This window comes from Alnus glutinosa, chromosome 5 (genome assembly GCF_958979055.1).
Source record: "Alnus glutinosa chromosome 5, dhAlnGlut1.1, whole genome shotgun sequence".
Taxonomy (NCBI): Eukaryota; Viridiplantae; Streptophyta; class Magnoliopsida; order Fagales; family Betulaceae; genus Alnus; species Alnus glutinosa.
Genome location: NC_084890.1, coordinates 10,684,206 through 10,698,694, shown reverse-complemented (window position 1 = coordinate 10,698,694; position 14,489 = coordinate 10,684,206). Strand labels below are relative to the sequence as shown.

Here is a 14,489-nt window from a genome sequence, read left to right as displayed (position 1 = left end):
GAGTACAAAGCTATTGCCAATGCAGCTGCTGAATTAACATGGATTCAAACTCTACTTCATGAACTTGGTGTTACGTCTCCTACACAACCAGTATTGTATTGTGATAACATTGGTGCCATGTACCTAGCTTCAAATCCTATCTATCATGCTCGCACAAAGCATATAGAAATTGACTATCATTTCATCCGGGATATGGTTGCCAAGAAGACTCTACAAGTTTGCTTCATCTCTGGGAAAGATCAGTTAGCCGACATCCTTACAAAGTCCCTTGCTGCTGCCAGATTCAACATGCTTCGATCCAACCTCAACGTGCAACTTTCCACGTCGAGTTTGAGGGGGCGTATTGGATTAGATAACATAGAAAACTTATCTATTGGATTAGATAACGTAGAAGACTTATCGGCTAGTGATAACACCGAAGTATCAGAGTTAGAGTAGGGCTCTTTCTCTATTGATAAACTCTAGACTGGTTGAGTTGTGATAAACTAGGTCTCTAGAGTTATAAGATATTAGAACACCTCTTGCACAAGACTCAAAGTCCCAGCAGGAATCTTGTGCGGCTCAATCTGTGGAGGTGTCCAACCGGGACTCTACTAAGAAGTCCTCTACTTCTATCCAAAAGCCGAGACATGTTATAGAGTCCTAATGCAATAGTATCATAACTAGATAAAGATTTCAAGTGTTATAGTTTGAATGTATTTAGAGGTAGAAACCGGTTGCTAAACTAGAGTTAGTATTTAACTTCAACTCTGTAATGAAACTCTATATATGATCAATGAATGCTCGGTAAAGAGCACGGTTTCAGCTTCCATAATTTCTATGTTCTATCATGGTATCAGAGCCATCTCAAAGACACACGTCTTGAGCTATGGCTCATTCTGATTCCATCCAGTGCTTCTGCCAGTTCGGTGGCTTCCAGGGCCATCCTCCACCAAGGGCCAACTAAGGATGGTCTCTATCCCCTTCTTCCGTCAACCAGTTCTTCGTCAATAAAACAAGCCTTTGTCAGTGAACGCACTTCTACAGCTTCATGGCACAAGCGCTTGGGTCATCCTGCCTTTCGCACAGTTCAACATGTTCTTTCTCAGTTCAACCTTCCAGTTTCTTCAAATAAGGCTTCCTCCCCTTGCTCTGCATGTGCACAAGCCAAGGGTCATCAGCAGCCATTTAGTTCTTCTAGTGCTTCAATTTGTAGTCATTTACAATTAATTTACTCCGATGTATGGGGACCTTCTCCAACATTATCAATAAACGGAAGTCGGTTTTATGTGTCATTCATTGATGCCTTTAGTCGTTTTACTTGGATTTTTCCTCTACAAGCCGAATCAGATGTCATGTCTGTCTTCCTTAAGTTCCAAGTTATAGTTGAACGGCTCTTAAACACAAAAATAATCAGTGTGTAATCGGACTGGGGGGGTAAATATCGTAATCTTCACTCTTATTTTCAATCTCAAGGCATCACGCATCGTATTTCTTGCCATCATACACACCAACAGCAAGGGTGTGCCGAACGCAAGCATAGACACTTAATTGACACCACTCCCTACTGGCCGAGAGTTCTCTCCCTCAAAAATTTTGGGAAGATGCTTGCCTTACCTCCTGTTATCTCATCAACCGAATGCCAACTCCATTGCTCAATGATCAGTCCCCCTTTGAAAAATTATTTCATCAAGTTCCTGATTACAAGTTTCTTAAAGTTTTTGGGTGCGCATGTTTTCCAAATCTCAGGCCTTACAACACTCATAAATTCTCCCAACGCTCCAAAGAATGCGTTTTTCTTGGATACAGTCAACATCACAAAGGCTATAAATGCTTTCACATAGAATCTGGCCGAGTGTACATCTCTCGGGATGTCATCTTCCATGAATCCCGATTTCCTTATGCTTCTCAAGGTTCTGCAACTCCTCCTACTTCCACTCCTGTTCAAGCTCCTATTTTCCCTCCTATTCTTTTACCTCCACCTGCTCCATCTTCACCACAACCTCCTGCACCACAATCTTCTTCTTCCAATTCCTCTTCTTCCAATTCTGCAGAACCACACTGCTCTTGTTCCAATTCCTATGAGGAAACTCCTCCTGCCCGAGTACATCCCATGCATACCAGGTCTATGAACAATATAGTCCAGCCAAGACAGCTCACAGATGGCACTGTTTAATATCCTGCTCCTCGAGGTTTATTAACACAGCATACCTTAGCCACTCAGGAATCAACCTGTTTCTCAAATGCTATGAGTATTCCAGAATGGAGAAATGCAATGCAACTTGTGTTTAATGCTCTTCTCCATAACCAGGCATGGTCCCTTGTACCTCCACACGGCTCCCAAAATCCAGTAGGATGCAAATGGGTGTTCAAACTGAAAAGAAAAGCCGATGGTTCCATTGAGAGACACAAAGCTCGGCTGGTAGCCAAAGGATTCCATCAACAAGCAGGTGTGGACTATGGAGAAATTTATAGTCCAGTTGTTAAGCCCACTACGATCCGAACAGTGCTTTCCCTTGCATATTCTGCTGGATGGTCAATGAAACAGATTGATATACAAAATGCTTTTCTTCATGGTCTTTTGTCCGAGGATGTTCATATGGTTCAGCCACAAGGATTTACCAATCCTAACTTTCCTCATCATGTGTGCAAGCTTCACAAGGTTATATATGGCCTCAAACAGGCGCCTAGAGCCTGGTTTTCTAGGTTAAGTACCAAGCTCATCCAACTTGGTTTTGTCGGGTCCAAGGCCGACTCGTCTCTTTTTCTTTACAAAACAGTCAGTCACCGTATTTCTGCTTATTTACGTTGATGACATCATCATCACAGCTTCGGATCCAGCTGCCATCCCGGATTTACTTCACCTCCTTAATGCTGAATTTGTTGTTAAAGATTTGGGTGATTTACATTATTTTCTTGGTGTTGAAGTTCACAAACTAAATTCAGGTCTTCTTCTCTCTCAACGGCGCTATATTATGGATCTTTTAAAGAAGACAAACATGCATGAAGCAAAGCCTATTACTTCTCCAATGGCTTCCTCGTCCGTCCTCTCTGCCTTTTCAGGGGTTCCAATGGAAGATCCGTCTCTCTATCGCAGTACAGTCGGCTCCCTACAATATCTATCTCTCACAAGACCAGACTTAAGCTTTGCTGTAAACCGCGTGTGCCAATTCATGCATCGACCACTTAAACCACATTGGTAGGCCGTTAAAAGAATTCTCAGATACTTGCAGTATACACTGTCTCATGGGCTCCTTCTTCATCGCTCATCTTCCAATGTTCTTCAAGCTTACTCGGATGCTGATTAGGCTGGATGTCCAGACGATCGTCATTCCACCGGTGCATATTGTGTTTTTCTTGGTTCAAATTTGGTATCTTGGAGCTCCCGCAAACAACCCACTGTCTCTCGGTCCTCTACAGAAGCAGAGTATAAGTCTGTTGCAAACACCACAGCCGAACTCTTATGGATCCAGGCACTCCTTCAAGAACTTGGTGTTCGGACCTCCTCTCCCCCAACTCTTTGGTGTGATAATATTGGTGTCACCTACATGTCCGTTAATCCGGTATTCCATGCGCGTACCAAGCATGTGGAAATTGATTTCCACTTTGTCCGAGATCGCGTTGCTGATAAGTCCTTGGTGGTTCGGTTTGTTCCTAGCTCAGATCAGATTGCCGATGTCCTTACAAAACCCCTCGTTTCGACCAAGTTTCAACAACTCTGTTTCAAGCTCAACGTGCGATCTCCCCCGTTGAACTTGCGGGAGGGTATTAGAACACCTCTCGCACAAGACTCAAAGTCCCAGCAGGAGTCTTGTGCGGCTCAATCTGTGGAGGTGTCTAACCGGGACTCTACTAAGAAGTCCTCTACTTCTATCCAAAAGCCGAGACATGTTATAGAGTCCTAATGCAATAGTATCATAACTAGATAAAGATTTCAAGTGTTATAGTTTGAATGTATTTAGAGATAGAAACCGGTTGCTAGACTAGAGTTAGTATTTAACTTAAACTCTGTAATGAAACTCTATATATGATCAATGAATGCTCGGTAAAGAGCACGGTTTCAGCTTCCATAATTTCTATGTTCTATCATAAGATAACTTAAAGAGTTTCTGTTTTAGTTAACTAAATGTAAATCACATCTAGAGTTTATCTAGATGATTCGGTTCTCTATATATACAAACATACTGCAGTACATTCAAGTATGCAGATTATCCCAAATATCATGTGATTCTATACCAGAATCTAAGCATTGGTAGTTTGGGGAGCCATCCGGAGAAATTGTGGTAGTTTGGGGGGCTAAAATATATTTTTCCCAAAAACAAATGAGAATACACAGACATATACAAAAATGTACTAGAGTGATTAAACAAAAGAAAACATCGGGGGTGCACAGGCCTCCTAGAATTGACGCACCTTGGTACACATAAATGTGAAATGAATACCCTATATTGGAAACAGTAGCAATCTCTAAGGAGAGAAAATAGAGAAACTTTTGGAGACAAAAATGTAAGGCACATGCACATCTGACACAAGGGGCAACTCGAAACATTTTGATGGTTTATAGATCCAAGTTGCAGAGTCGTAGTTTTGGAGGTGTAAATGCAAATAGTGTGATACTTTGGGGGGAAGTTCCTTGATCACAGATCGAGTCAAATTGCAGTCCAATTTCTGTCCGAACCTAAATAACACAAATGATGGGTGAATATACACTTCTTGAGACTCTCTGACAGTCTTGTACATCCCATTGTGAGTGAATGCCTTTGACAAAATAAAAAACAAAAATTTATTGGGACATTCACTAGAAAATTGTTAAAAGGGTGGGAATAAATGGATTTGTCCAGAAGATGAAGATAAATTTATATTCCAAAAAGAATACAGGTGCACATTCAAGATAAGGAAAATACTCACTTCTATATGACACGCATTAGTAGAAAAGCCAGCAGTAACTGCCTTTCTTACCACCTGGAAGATACTAAAAACAGTAGAACATTAACCATCTCAAACTGTTCAGAATATTAACAACACAAGGTTGCTTGCTCTAAAATCAATAACCAATTCAAAGTTCTAAGGCACAAATGTTCTGAAAATGAGGACAAGCCAATGAAGAATGGAGCAATTAGCCTTAGAGATCCTCAAACCCGACCAAATATCTTTAACCATTTATATGTATACATATAATCTCATGCAGGTTATATATATAGGTCAATATATCCTTATATTGTAATGGTTTAAAAACACTACATAGCTTCTAATTGTTTACAGGTAAAAATAGGATGGCATCTTTCAGTGACAAATGGGATAGGGGCAGAGAAAGGAAAAAACTGTCAGATTTCACATGGTGGTCCACAGATTGATATATTGGTTGGTTCTACTGCTTAATTTTAAGATGAGAATAAATATTTTAGAGGGCAGTATTATCATATCAGTAACTGGCCTATAAACTTACCTGCATCTCTTTCAGAAGATTTCAAGACTATGCCTAATCTCTGTGCTATTCTTCTGAGTTGTTCTCTAGTTTCAATAACCTTTTCTGCACAATATTTACACCAATATCAACATAACCACTGTGAGAACTTTGTTGTATTTATTTTTTTCATGCTGCTTTTGAGTTTGATAGTGACCATTTGATGACGTTAAGGTGCTGCTAGTTTATGTTTTTAGTTTCATCTACGTCACGTACTTGCAAGTCTTTGCCTCCGCATAAACAATATTTGTGAATGCATTAATAATTGAAAATTCCTGTTCAGATGTCTTACTCATTCATTCCATGTTTTATTAAAACAAAAAAAGTAATTGATTTCATGACTCATTATTTTTTCTTATTTATAATTTGTAGAAACCACATAAAGTAATGGTAATATGCTTCATATAGTAGAGTAGTTGACCTTTAATAAGTATGAATTATTAAATTCTTACTGTATATAAAAGTCAGGAATCGTTTTTTTTTTTTTTTTTGATAAGTAAAAGTCAAATCCTATTCCACAAAAACAAAAATCCTATTAGATTCACTTTTGTATCAAACAGCCTTATAAGCTTGAAGAGAAAAACAATAAGGATATTTTGAGAAACAAAAATAATTCCTTGAGGATGCCTAGGAATAAACCAAACATGGTAATCTCATATTCTCAGGAATCCCACCAGATTCCTAATCATTCCCAAATGTGGGTTTGTCAGATTTCCAGGAATCCAGATTCACGGGCATCACATTCCTGGGAATGTGGATGCCAAGGAGAATATTAGATTCCTCAAACCAAACATCACATTTGTGTAATATTCTTTTGATAAAATATTGACGCCCAAAAGGTACAGTAAATCTACCAGGAATTCTTAAAGTTATCCAAGAGAGTTAAAAATACAAATCAAGTACCTCAGAAGCAGCAAATCTCAACTTGGCTTCATCCATATCCTTTTTTACTCCCCTCCCAGACACCCAAATGGACTGCCAAAAAACATGTTAGATATGAAACAAAACTTGCACATTACTTCTGTTGCTGTATGAGTTGTATGATAGTTTGAATGGATATCTTTCCTATATACTTTCTTTTCCTTCTATTTATATTTAAGTAATTAGAGGAAGAAGAGAAGTAGATGAGGTCATTAAGCATAAGCCTCAAACTCACCCAAGAGAGAGTACTCTAATTTACAAGATAACTTAGGCACTTAATAAAGCCATTACTCAACTCCCACCTTAGTAATATGGGATAATGCACACAGGAACTAAATTTTTTTTCCCCCTCTTTTTTAAAATTTTGTTAAGTAATTAGAGAAAGAGAAGAGCAAATAAGGCCAAACATGACTTTCTCACTTAAGAGTATTTTTTTCACATGTTTTTTTAGTTTAAAAATTCAGTGTTAGCTATTCATACTTGTTGAACCGGAGAAACTGATAATATATTAAAAAAAATAAATATTACTTGGACTGAGAGAATAGCAGCAATAGTAATAATCTCCTCTGAACATCCAAGTTTGCTCGAAGAAAGGATCATTTTCGAGACCATTGGTTCCTACAATGTACAAGTTTTCAACATTATTTAGTTAGAATGCGAAACATAATAGGGTAAAAGATCAACCGTGTCTCAAACAAACCTAATACAAGAAACACGTCCCAGCTAATAATCAATGCTCATCCAGAAAATGTTAGGTTAAAAAAAATAATGACAGAATGACTAACGACATCCAGACGTATGATGGATATAAACAATACATTTTCAAGGCCTCGGGCTTCCATAAATGTTGATTTCAAACTGATTAACAAATACAGATCTTAAAAAATAAAGAACCTAGAATATAAACAAATGAATAGACCCACTGAAACATAAGGAAATAAAGAACAAAGCAACCAAAAAATAACAAGCAGAAGATCATTTGACCAATACAAAAACCAGTCATATGAAGTAAGCAATGTATAATTAATGGTTCCATATAATATCAGGAAAGAGCTTCTGAAAACACAACACGATTGAAATCATTAAATAGAGGAGCAATAATATGAGTAATTATGATATGGTAGTATATTGAAACATACTAATGGAATCTCTGCTACTTGAAATCCAGCTGGTGAAGTAAGTTTGGCATCATCATCCAAGACTCCAAGTGAATAAAGTATTTCAAGTGCTCGAATCATTGCTTCAGGAGATGGAGATGCCGGCGAATCAAAGCCCAGGATATTATCTATGCCCAAGGCTTTTAACTGAGGATTAGGACAAAATAATTAGCATCTCATTTATTGCTATGAAAAAAAAAAAAATACTCTTCCAAGGAAAGAATTTGTGATTAATCATTTTAGTATTAAGTTCTTGCTTGTGGAGAAGCACAGAAAAAGTTCACAAGAAAATTATAACAAATAAAAAACTATTTAAAGCCATCGTAACACTTTACTTATTTCAGCCACTAGTAAATAAGAAAATCCATAGAACATTTTTTACAAGTCTTGTTGGAACAATCAATTTGGCAAGTACAAGTAACACAAGGAAAGGGTAGCTAGTTTGTTGGGGTTGAAAATAATTGGAGTTCCCTCACTGACAAGAATAATGTTTATACTTCACACTACATAGTTGGTGATGTTAACAAGTTGATGGGTAACCGAGGTTGGAATGTGACGTGGGATGGGATTTGAGTAGCTCCTTTCGGGTAGGAGACGCCACAATTTTCCACTTAGGGTAGGACCGTAGGAGAACACCACAATATTCCACTCATGGCAGGAGAATACCACAATTTGACTAATTCTTTCTCTGATTTCTCATTAACAACAAAATGATCTCTAAATAGAAATACAATAAGACAATACCTAAATTGATCGGAACTCATTAATCCTAATCCCTTTTTTTTTTATAAGTAATAGCAATTTATTAAAAAGCGCAGAGGGGCGCAACCTTTATACACGGAAAGTATACAAGAGAGCCCCTAACAGGGTCGAACAGAAAATAAATTTAAGAAATATACATAAGTAAATACACTAAAACTATGATGTGGTGCTATCCAAAAATATAAAGTATCGATCAGCCGCTTCCGAAGCTCCACCATAGATGTCTCTACATCTTCAAACAGACGAGCATTCCGCTGCCTCCAAATACACCAAAGCAAGCACAGAGGAGCTAAACGCCAAGCCTCTATAGCTTGACCACTCCCCATTGCTGCTCCCCAACTCTTTAACAACTTCAACACCGTTCGTGGCATAACCCACTCAACCCCAAATAAAATAAGAATGTAGCTCTAAAGAGCCTAGGCGACCTCGCAATGAAGCAACAAGTGATCTATAGACTCCCCACTCTTCTTGCATAAACAACACCACCCCATTACTATTACATTCCTCTTACGCAAGTTATCATGCGTCAATATTTTGCCCAAAGCCGCTGACCAAACGAAGAAAGCCACCCTTGTTGGAGCCTTAACACGCCAAATATTCTTCCAAGGAAAATAAGGGCCATCTTCCTTAATAAGCTCATCGTAGAAGGATCTCACCTCAAATAAACCTTTTTTGGAGGGATTCCACACTAATCTGTCACTCTCTCCTTGACGAGTCGAAGTGGAATATAATCGATCGAAGAAAGAAAGGACCATGTCCATCTCCCAATCCTGGATTTGTCTCGTGAAAAGAACATTCCACTGAATTACACCATTATGAACCACCAAATTATCCGCCACCAACGCGTCTTTGTTCCTTACTATAGAAAAAAGAGCTGGAAAGCATTGCTTCAAGGAACCATCCCCACACCACCAATCTTGCCAAAAGCTAATATTTGATTCACTCCCCACTTCAAAACAAACGAAGTTGCGGAATTTCTCCCACCCCCTCCTTATATGTTTCCATACACCCACTCCGAAAGAACCCGAAACCTCTTTCGAGCACCACCCACCCTCTAGACTCTGGAATTTGGCATCAATCACCAACCGCCATAAAGCCTCTCTCTCCCTCCCATATCTCCACAACCATTTACCTAGGAGCGCTCGATTGAACTGGATGAGATTGTGAACTCCCAACCCACCTGCATACAAAGGCGTACAGATCTTGTTCCAATTCACTAGATGAAATTTTTTCTCGCCACCAATGCCTCCCCAAAGAAAATCCTTTTGAATTTTATCAAGACGATTAGCCACCCTCACTGGAATAGGAAACAAAGATAAGTAATAAGTGGGAATGTTGGAGAGCGTACTTTTAATAAGAGTCAACCGGGCACCCTTCGACAAGTACATCCGCTTCCACCCCGCCAACCTCCTTTCCATTTTTTCAATAACACCATTCCAAATGGATTTGGACTTGTAAGAAGCACCCAACGGCAAACCCAAGTAAGTCATAGGCAAAGAAGCAACCCTACATCCAAGAAGATTAGCCAACCTTTCGACATCCTCTACTCCACCAATCGGGACAATTTCTGATTTTCCTAAATTAATTCTCAAACCAGAAGCTGCCTCGAATCCTAAAAAGATACATCTCAGATGTCGAATTTGTTCTTCTTGAGCACCACAGAAAATCATTGTATCATCAGCAAACAGTAGGTGGTTCACAACTAAGGCCTCAGAATCTCTGGAACCCACTGAGAACCCTGTCAAATTACCCTGATCCAATGCGGCAGTCAGCATCCGACTCAAAGCCACCACAAACAATAACGGAGAAAGAGAATCTCCTTGCCGCAATCCACGAGAGCTACTAAAGAAACAACTAATCCTAATTTAAATAATCTAGTCCTAATGACTCGGAATAGAATTCCAACTCAACCTATCTCACCCTAATCTTATTCCTATCATTCCTTCCCTATTAACGCACAAGACAGTCCTAGTATGTCTCAACTACTAAAGGAGTCCTAGCGTGGGCCATGCCTTGTCGGGTAAGAGATCTCATCGTTTGTTGGAGAAGGCAATTTGGTAATTCTCAAAGTGAAGCTATGTGGAAGATGATTCCGCTCTATTTGATGTGGTGCATTTGGAGAGAAAGAAATAACATGAGCTTTGAAGGCAATAAGAGGACAATAGAGGAGCTAAAGGCCTTCTTTTTCCATACCCTTTTTCAATGGATAGATATTTCTAGTTTTCATGACTTTTCTTTATTTCTTTTCTTTTTCTGGTTAGGTGTCTCTCTTATATACTTCTTGTGTACTTGAGTGTGCCCTTTGGTTTTTTATGAACTCCATATGCATATAAAAAAAAAAAAAAAAACAAATAAAAGTGACCTTGTGGCCACAATGTGGCATTTAGGTCCATATATCCCCTACTTGTGAGTAGGGGTGTTCAAATCCTCAAAAATCAGACATCCAACCCGATTCGAACCCACTCAGGTCAACTTGTGATGGACGGTGGGCTGGATGTCGAAATCCTTTTTTGATTTCCGACCCAAGTCGGGTTAGAAGTCAAAATGAGAATAAGATATTCGAATAATTCTAACCCAACCCAACCTTAAAAAAAGAAAATAAATAAATAATCTGAGCGGCTAACACGAGCATAACTTGCCAATAAATGTACACGATTTACCTTCATTAATGATTTACATATGTCAATCATTCCAATGCATAAAAAGCTGAGTGCACAACAAACAGTTATGACTATCAACGATTGCGATCTTCACCTTCTACTCTCACTCAAACTCAACAGCTAATTCAGCCGAATAAGCCATATTCCTTTATTGATTACCGCAACACAACCCCCACAACGCTCTGCCTCTTTTAGTGAAATACTAAAGAGAGAAGAAGAAGAAGATAAGCCACAACTATGGCAGGCGCTTATCTCACCCCCCCCCCCCTTCTCTCTGCTTGAGTTTGGGCCGCTTGATGATGGTGACCACTACTTTCCGTGCAACGGCCACCATTTGATATGTGGTGGCCACCCACATTCAGAGGCCACTAACTTTCTGAACCAAAATTACCTCTGTTAGACTTGGTGTCTAAGGTTTTCCAATGAAGTTTGATGTTTCCAAATTGTAGTCTTAGTAGTAGCCCAACTCGCATGACTATCATCCTCAGTATGATGCCTCCAGGACACCATGGGACTAACAAGTCACAGTCTAAAAAAATTAAATTAGCGAATCTAAAGATTTTAATTTCTGAACTACAACCAGATTGAGCTAGTTTGACAATATTAATAGTGATGTTATAACAACCATCATTTTAAAAGCACTAGAAGCAACTGAAAATAGAACTCAATTAAAAGAAGTAAACAAGTTGTTCTGTACATATGATGAGATAGCACTTAAAGCAGTAGCACAAACTGAAATTCACCTGGACAGCCAATCGTCTTGGTTGAGTGCATGCTATTATCCGCCCACCATCAGCCCAATCTGCTTCTTTGAGGTACTGCAGTTTGAGAAAATATGGGTTAACATTCAAATTTATCAGTATATTAATACATTGGAACAATTTCAAAATGCCCAACAAATATTTTTAACTGTAGAGTTAAAAAAGAACACGCAAAACATTTGATATTAACAGGTTAGGGATCTCGGAGTCATTTGATGAAAATCAACCAACCGATTATTTGTATTCCATGCGATTAAAAAAGCACAAATCCCTAAAGTCAATTCATGAAATTCTAAATATGATAATTAGAAATGCTATAATCAAAGAATTCAACCCCCACTTCAAGTACCTACATAAAAGACATCGAAATAACCCAACTTCCAAGGCATCAAACACACTCCAACACCTAGTTCCAAAAACAAACTGACAAAAGATAATGAAATGTAAAATAAATGAGCTGTAAATAATTCCTAAAAATTGGGTGGAAAACAAAAAACTGACAATTATATAGTTTTAACTTCCATTTTCTATTATTATCCTTGGGTTTCTCAGCAACTAAACAAAATAACCTCAAATCATGCACATAAAACAAATACCTTCTCTAAACATAGATTACAACTTCACTTGGTACAAGAAGGAGCATAAAATAGACACACACACACAAAAACAACACTTTTCAATGGATTTCTCTAGGGCTGTAATCGAGCCTAGTTTTGAATGTTCAAACTCTGTTAATTTAATTTTATTTCGAACACGAGCCAAGCTTGAGCTTATTACCAATCTAGATAATTTGTCCAAGCTTAGCTCATTTATTTTCTGAGTGGACTCGAGCTTGTTCACGAGCTATTCAGGTAACTTATTCATTCCTTATATAAAATAAATATCACGATTGCTTATTTTTTTCATAAATACATACAAATTAATTATTGTTAAGATTTTATTATTTGAGTTAATTAAACAAATTAACTTGAATCTTAAATAATCCCAATTCGAGTTTATATGTATCTTTTATAGTATGTATATAAATTTATTATACACACACATATATTTATATATACACACAAACACACTTATGTAATATATCTATGTTAAGACTCACAATAACAATAATTCAAGCTATAAGAGAATTTCTTTTTATTTAAGATGTTTTATTTATGAAATTAAAATAATACTACAAAAAATAATAAAAGTGAAATTATACAAGTTTCTTCAAGCTTATACGAGTAGATTTTATACAAGTATAGCTCATTTAATAATCGAGTCTCATTTTGTGTTCACAATGACTCATTTATTAAACGAGCTGAATTCAAGTCAAGTTTCTACTGGCGGTATCGGGTTGTGGAACGGACTTGTACATTTACCGCCCTAGATTTCTCTGGTTTTTTCCCCGAGAAACAAACAAACCCATTTGAATATAAAGCTAAGGAAAGCGATCCTGAGGAATCTGGCTGCTCTTGCCGCTACCGGTCTCGCCAACAATAATGGTAGTGGCGTGAGTCTCAACCAAGTAGAGAATGGATGTGCGGTACTTGTACACAGGGAGCCTCTGTCTCTGCTTCTCCACACTCGCATACCCGAATCTACGACTCAAATATAACATTCAAAAACAAACTTAAATAAGCGAAAAACACCAAAAAAATGTAAATTAGAATCATAATGAAGAAGAAGAAGAACACCTGGAAGAGGAAGAGGAAGAGGCAGAGGCCGAGAGGAAAAGGACTCCGCCTTCTTCGTCGTCGACTATGCGAGGCTTCTCGGTGCCTGGCTTCAAGAACTGCGACAATGTAGTTAGTGTTTTGCTTCTGCGCCTTCGTTTTGGATCGCTGCTACTCGTAGAAGCTTTTTAGCCAGTTCGCAATGTAGGCGAAAGATCGGGGTTTTCGGGATAAACGGAATTGTGGGCTGTCCCGAGATGGGCTCGGGTGTGAGAACAAACGTCAGCCCGGTTTGACAAGTCACAAGCCCAAGAAAGTTTTCTTTCTTTTACCTTTAACCCCTCAACGACTATTTATTTACGCACTGCCCTATAAACCGCCATTGCATTTCTCACGCTCAATCTCCTTGGACCATCGATTGTTATCCTTCAAAAAAAAAAAAAAAAAACCTCAAATGTTATGGTTTGATTTGAGTTTACGATTTATTTAAAAAAGTTTGATTTAAAAATAGCGTTTTTAAAATGTGTAATTTAAAATTTTGACTTTTAAAAATGCAGTTAAGTGTTTGATAAAATTGTAGTTTAGCCAAATCCAAAATGAATGGCTTAAATTTATTTATGAAAGCTTTGCGAAAAAGAAAAAAACAACAAGTAAAAGGGGCGGTCAAACCACCCTCTTGAAGTGGTCAACCACTCCCAAAGGATAAAGGAGTTGTTGGCCGCCCCACCCTCCTCAATGACACATTTGGGGTGGCTGATCATTGTCCTCAAAGGATGAGGGGGTCGTTGGTCATCCCTTGAGGTTGGCTAACCACCCCATTAAAAGCCATGCACCCCTTAAAGATAAGGGGTGATTGAGCATCCTCTTGAGGATAGTTGGCTCATCCAACCTATGGGGTAGCCGACCAATTCAAGGGGATTGTCCTACTACATCTTTTCCTTTGTTTTTTAATAGTTTTTAATTTTGTTTGAAGGGTGATGCGACTAAATTCAAACCATTCAATATGAATAAATAGCCTGGATCCCTTGAATTACAAGTCCATGCAATTTCAAAAAATTGCATGTCTTGCAATTTCGTGAAATTGGCAACATTTCAATAAAAAAGAATAAAAGAATAAAAGTATACATATC

At 38.2% G+C, this 14,489-nt stretch overlaps 1 protein-coding gene across 1 annotated transcript; it reads right to left on the bottom strand.

The window, feature by feature from the left end:
• Positions 1-4,320: 4,320 nt before the first annotated feature.
• LOC133869704 (probable pre-mRNA-splicing factor ATP-dependent RNA helicase DEAH9) lies at positions 4,321-11,758 on the bottom strand. Its single transcript, XM_062306769.1, has 7 exons — positions 11,687-11,758; positions 7,504-7,668; positions 6,893-6,982; positions 6,347-6,418; positions 5,426-5,509; positions 4,888-4,941; positions 4,321-4,737 (listed from the first exon to the last, which is right to left on the bottom strand). Exons 2-5 carry the CDS (start codon positions 7,600-7,602, stop codon positions 5,471-5,473), a joined length of 300 nt encoding a protein of 99 aa, XP_062162753.1. The 5' UTR covers positions 7,603-7,668; positions 11,687-11,758; the 3' UTR covers positions 4,321-4,737; positions 4,888-4,941; positions 5,426-5,470.
• Between the last annotated feature and the right edge of the window lie 2,731 nt (positions 11,759-14,489).

Coding starts and splice junctions, on each gene's coding strand:
- LOC133869704 (XM_062306769.1), bottom strand. CDS start 7,602: ATGATTCGAGCACTTGAAATACTTTATTCACTTGGAGTCTTGGATGAT. Junction 6,983..7,503: donor AAGTAGCAGAGATTCCATTA/GTATGTTTCAAT, acceptor TGTACATTGTAG/GAACCAATGGTCTCGAAAAT. Junction 5,510..6,346: donor TGAGATTTGCTGCTTCTGAG/GTACTTGATTTG, acceptor AATATTGTGCAG/AAAAGGTTATTGAAACTAGA.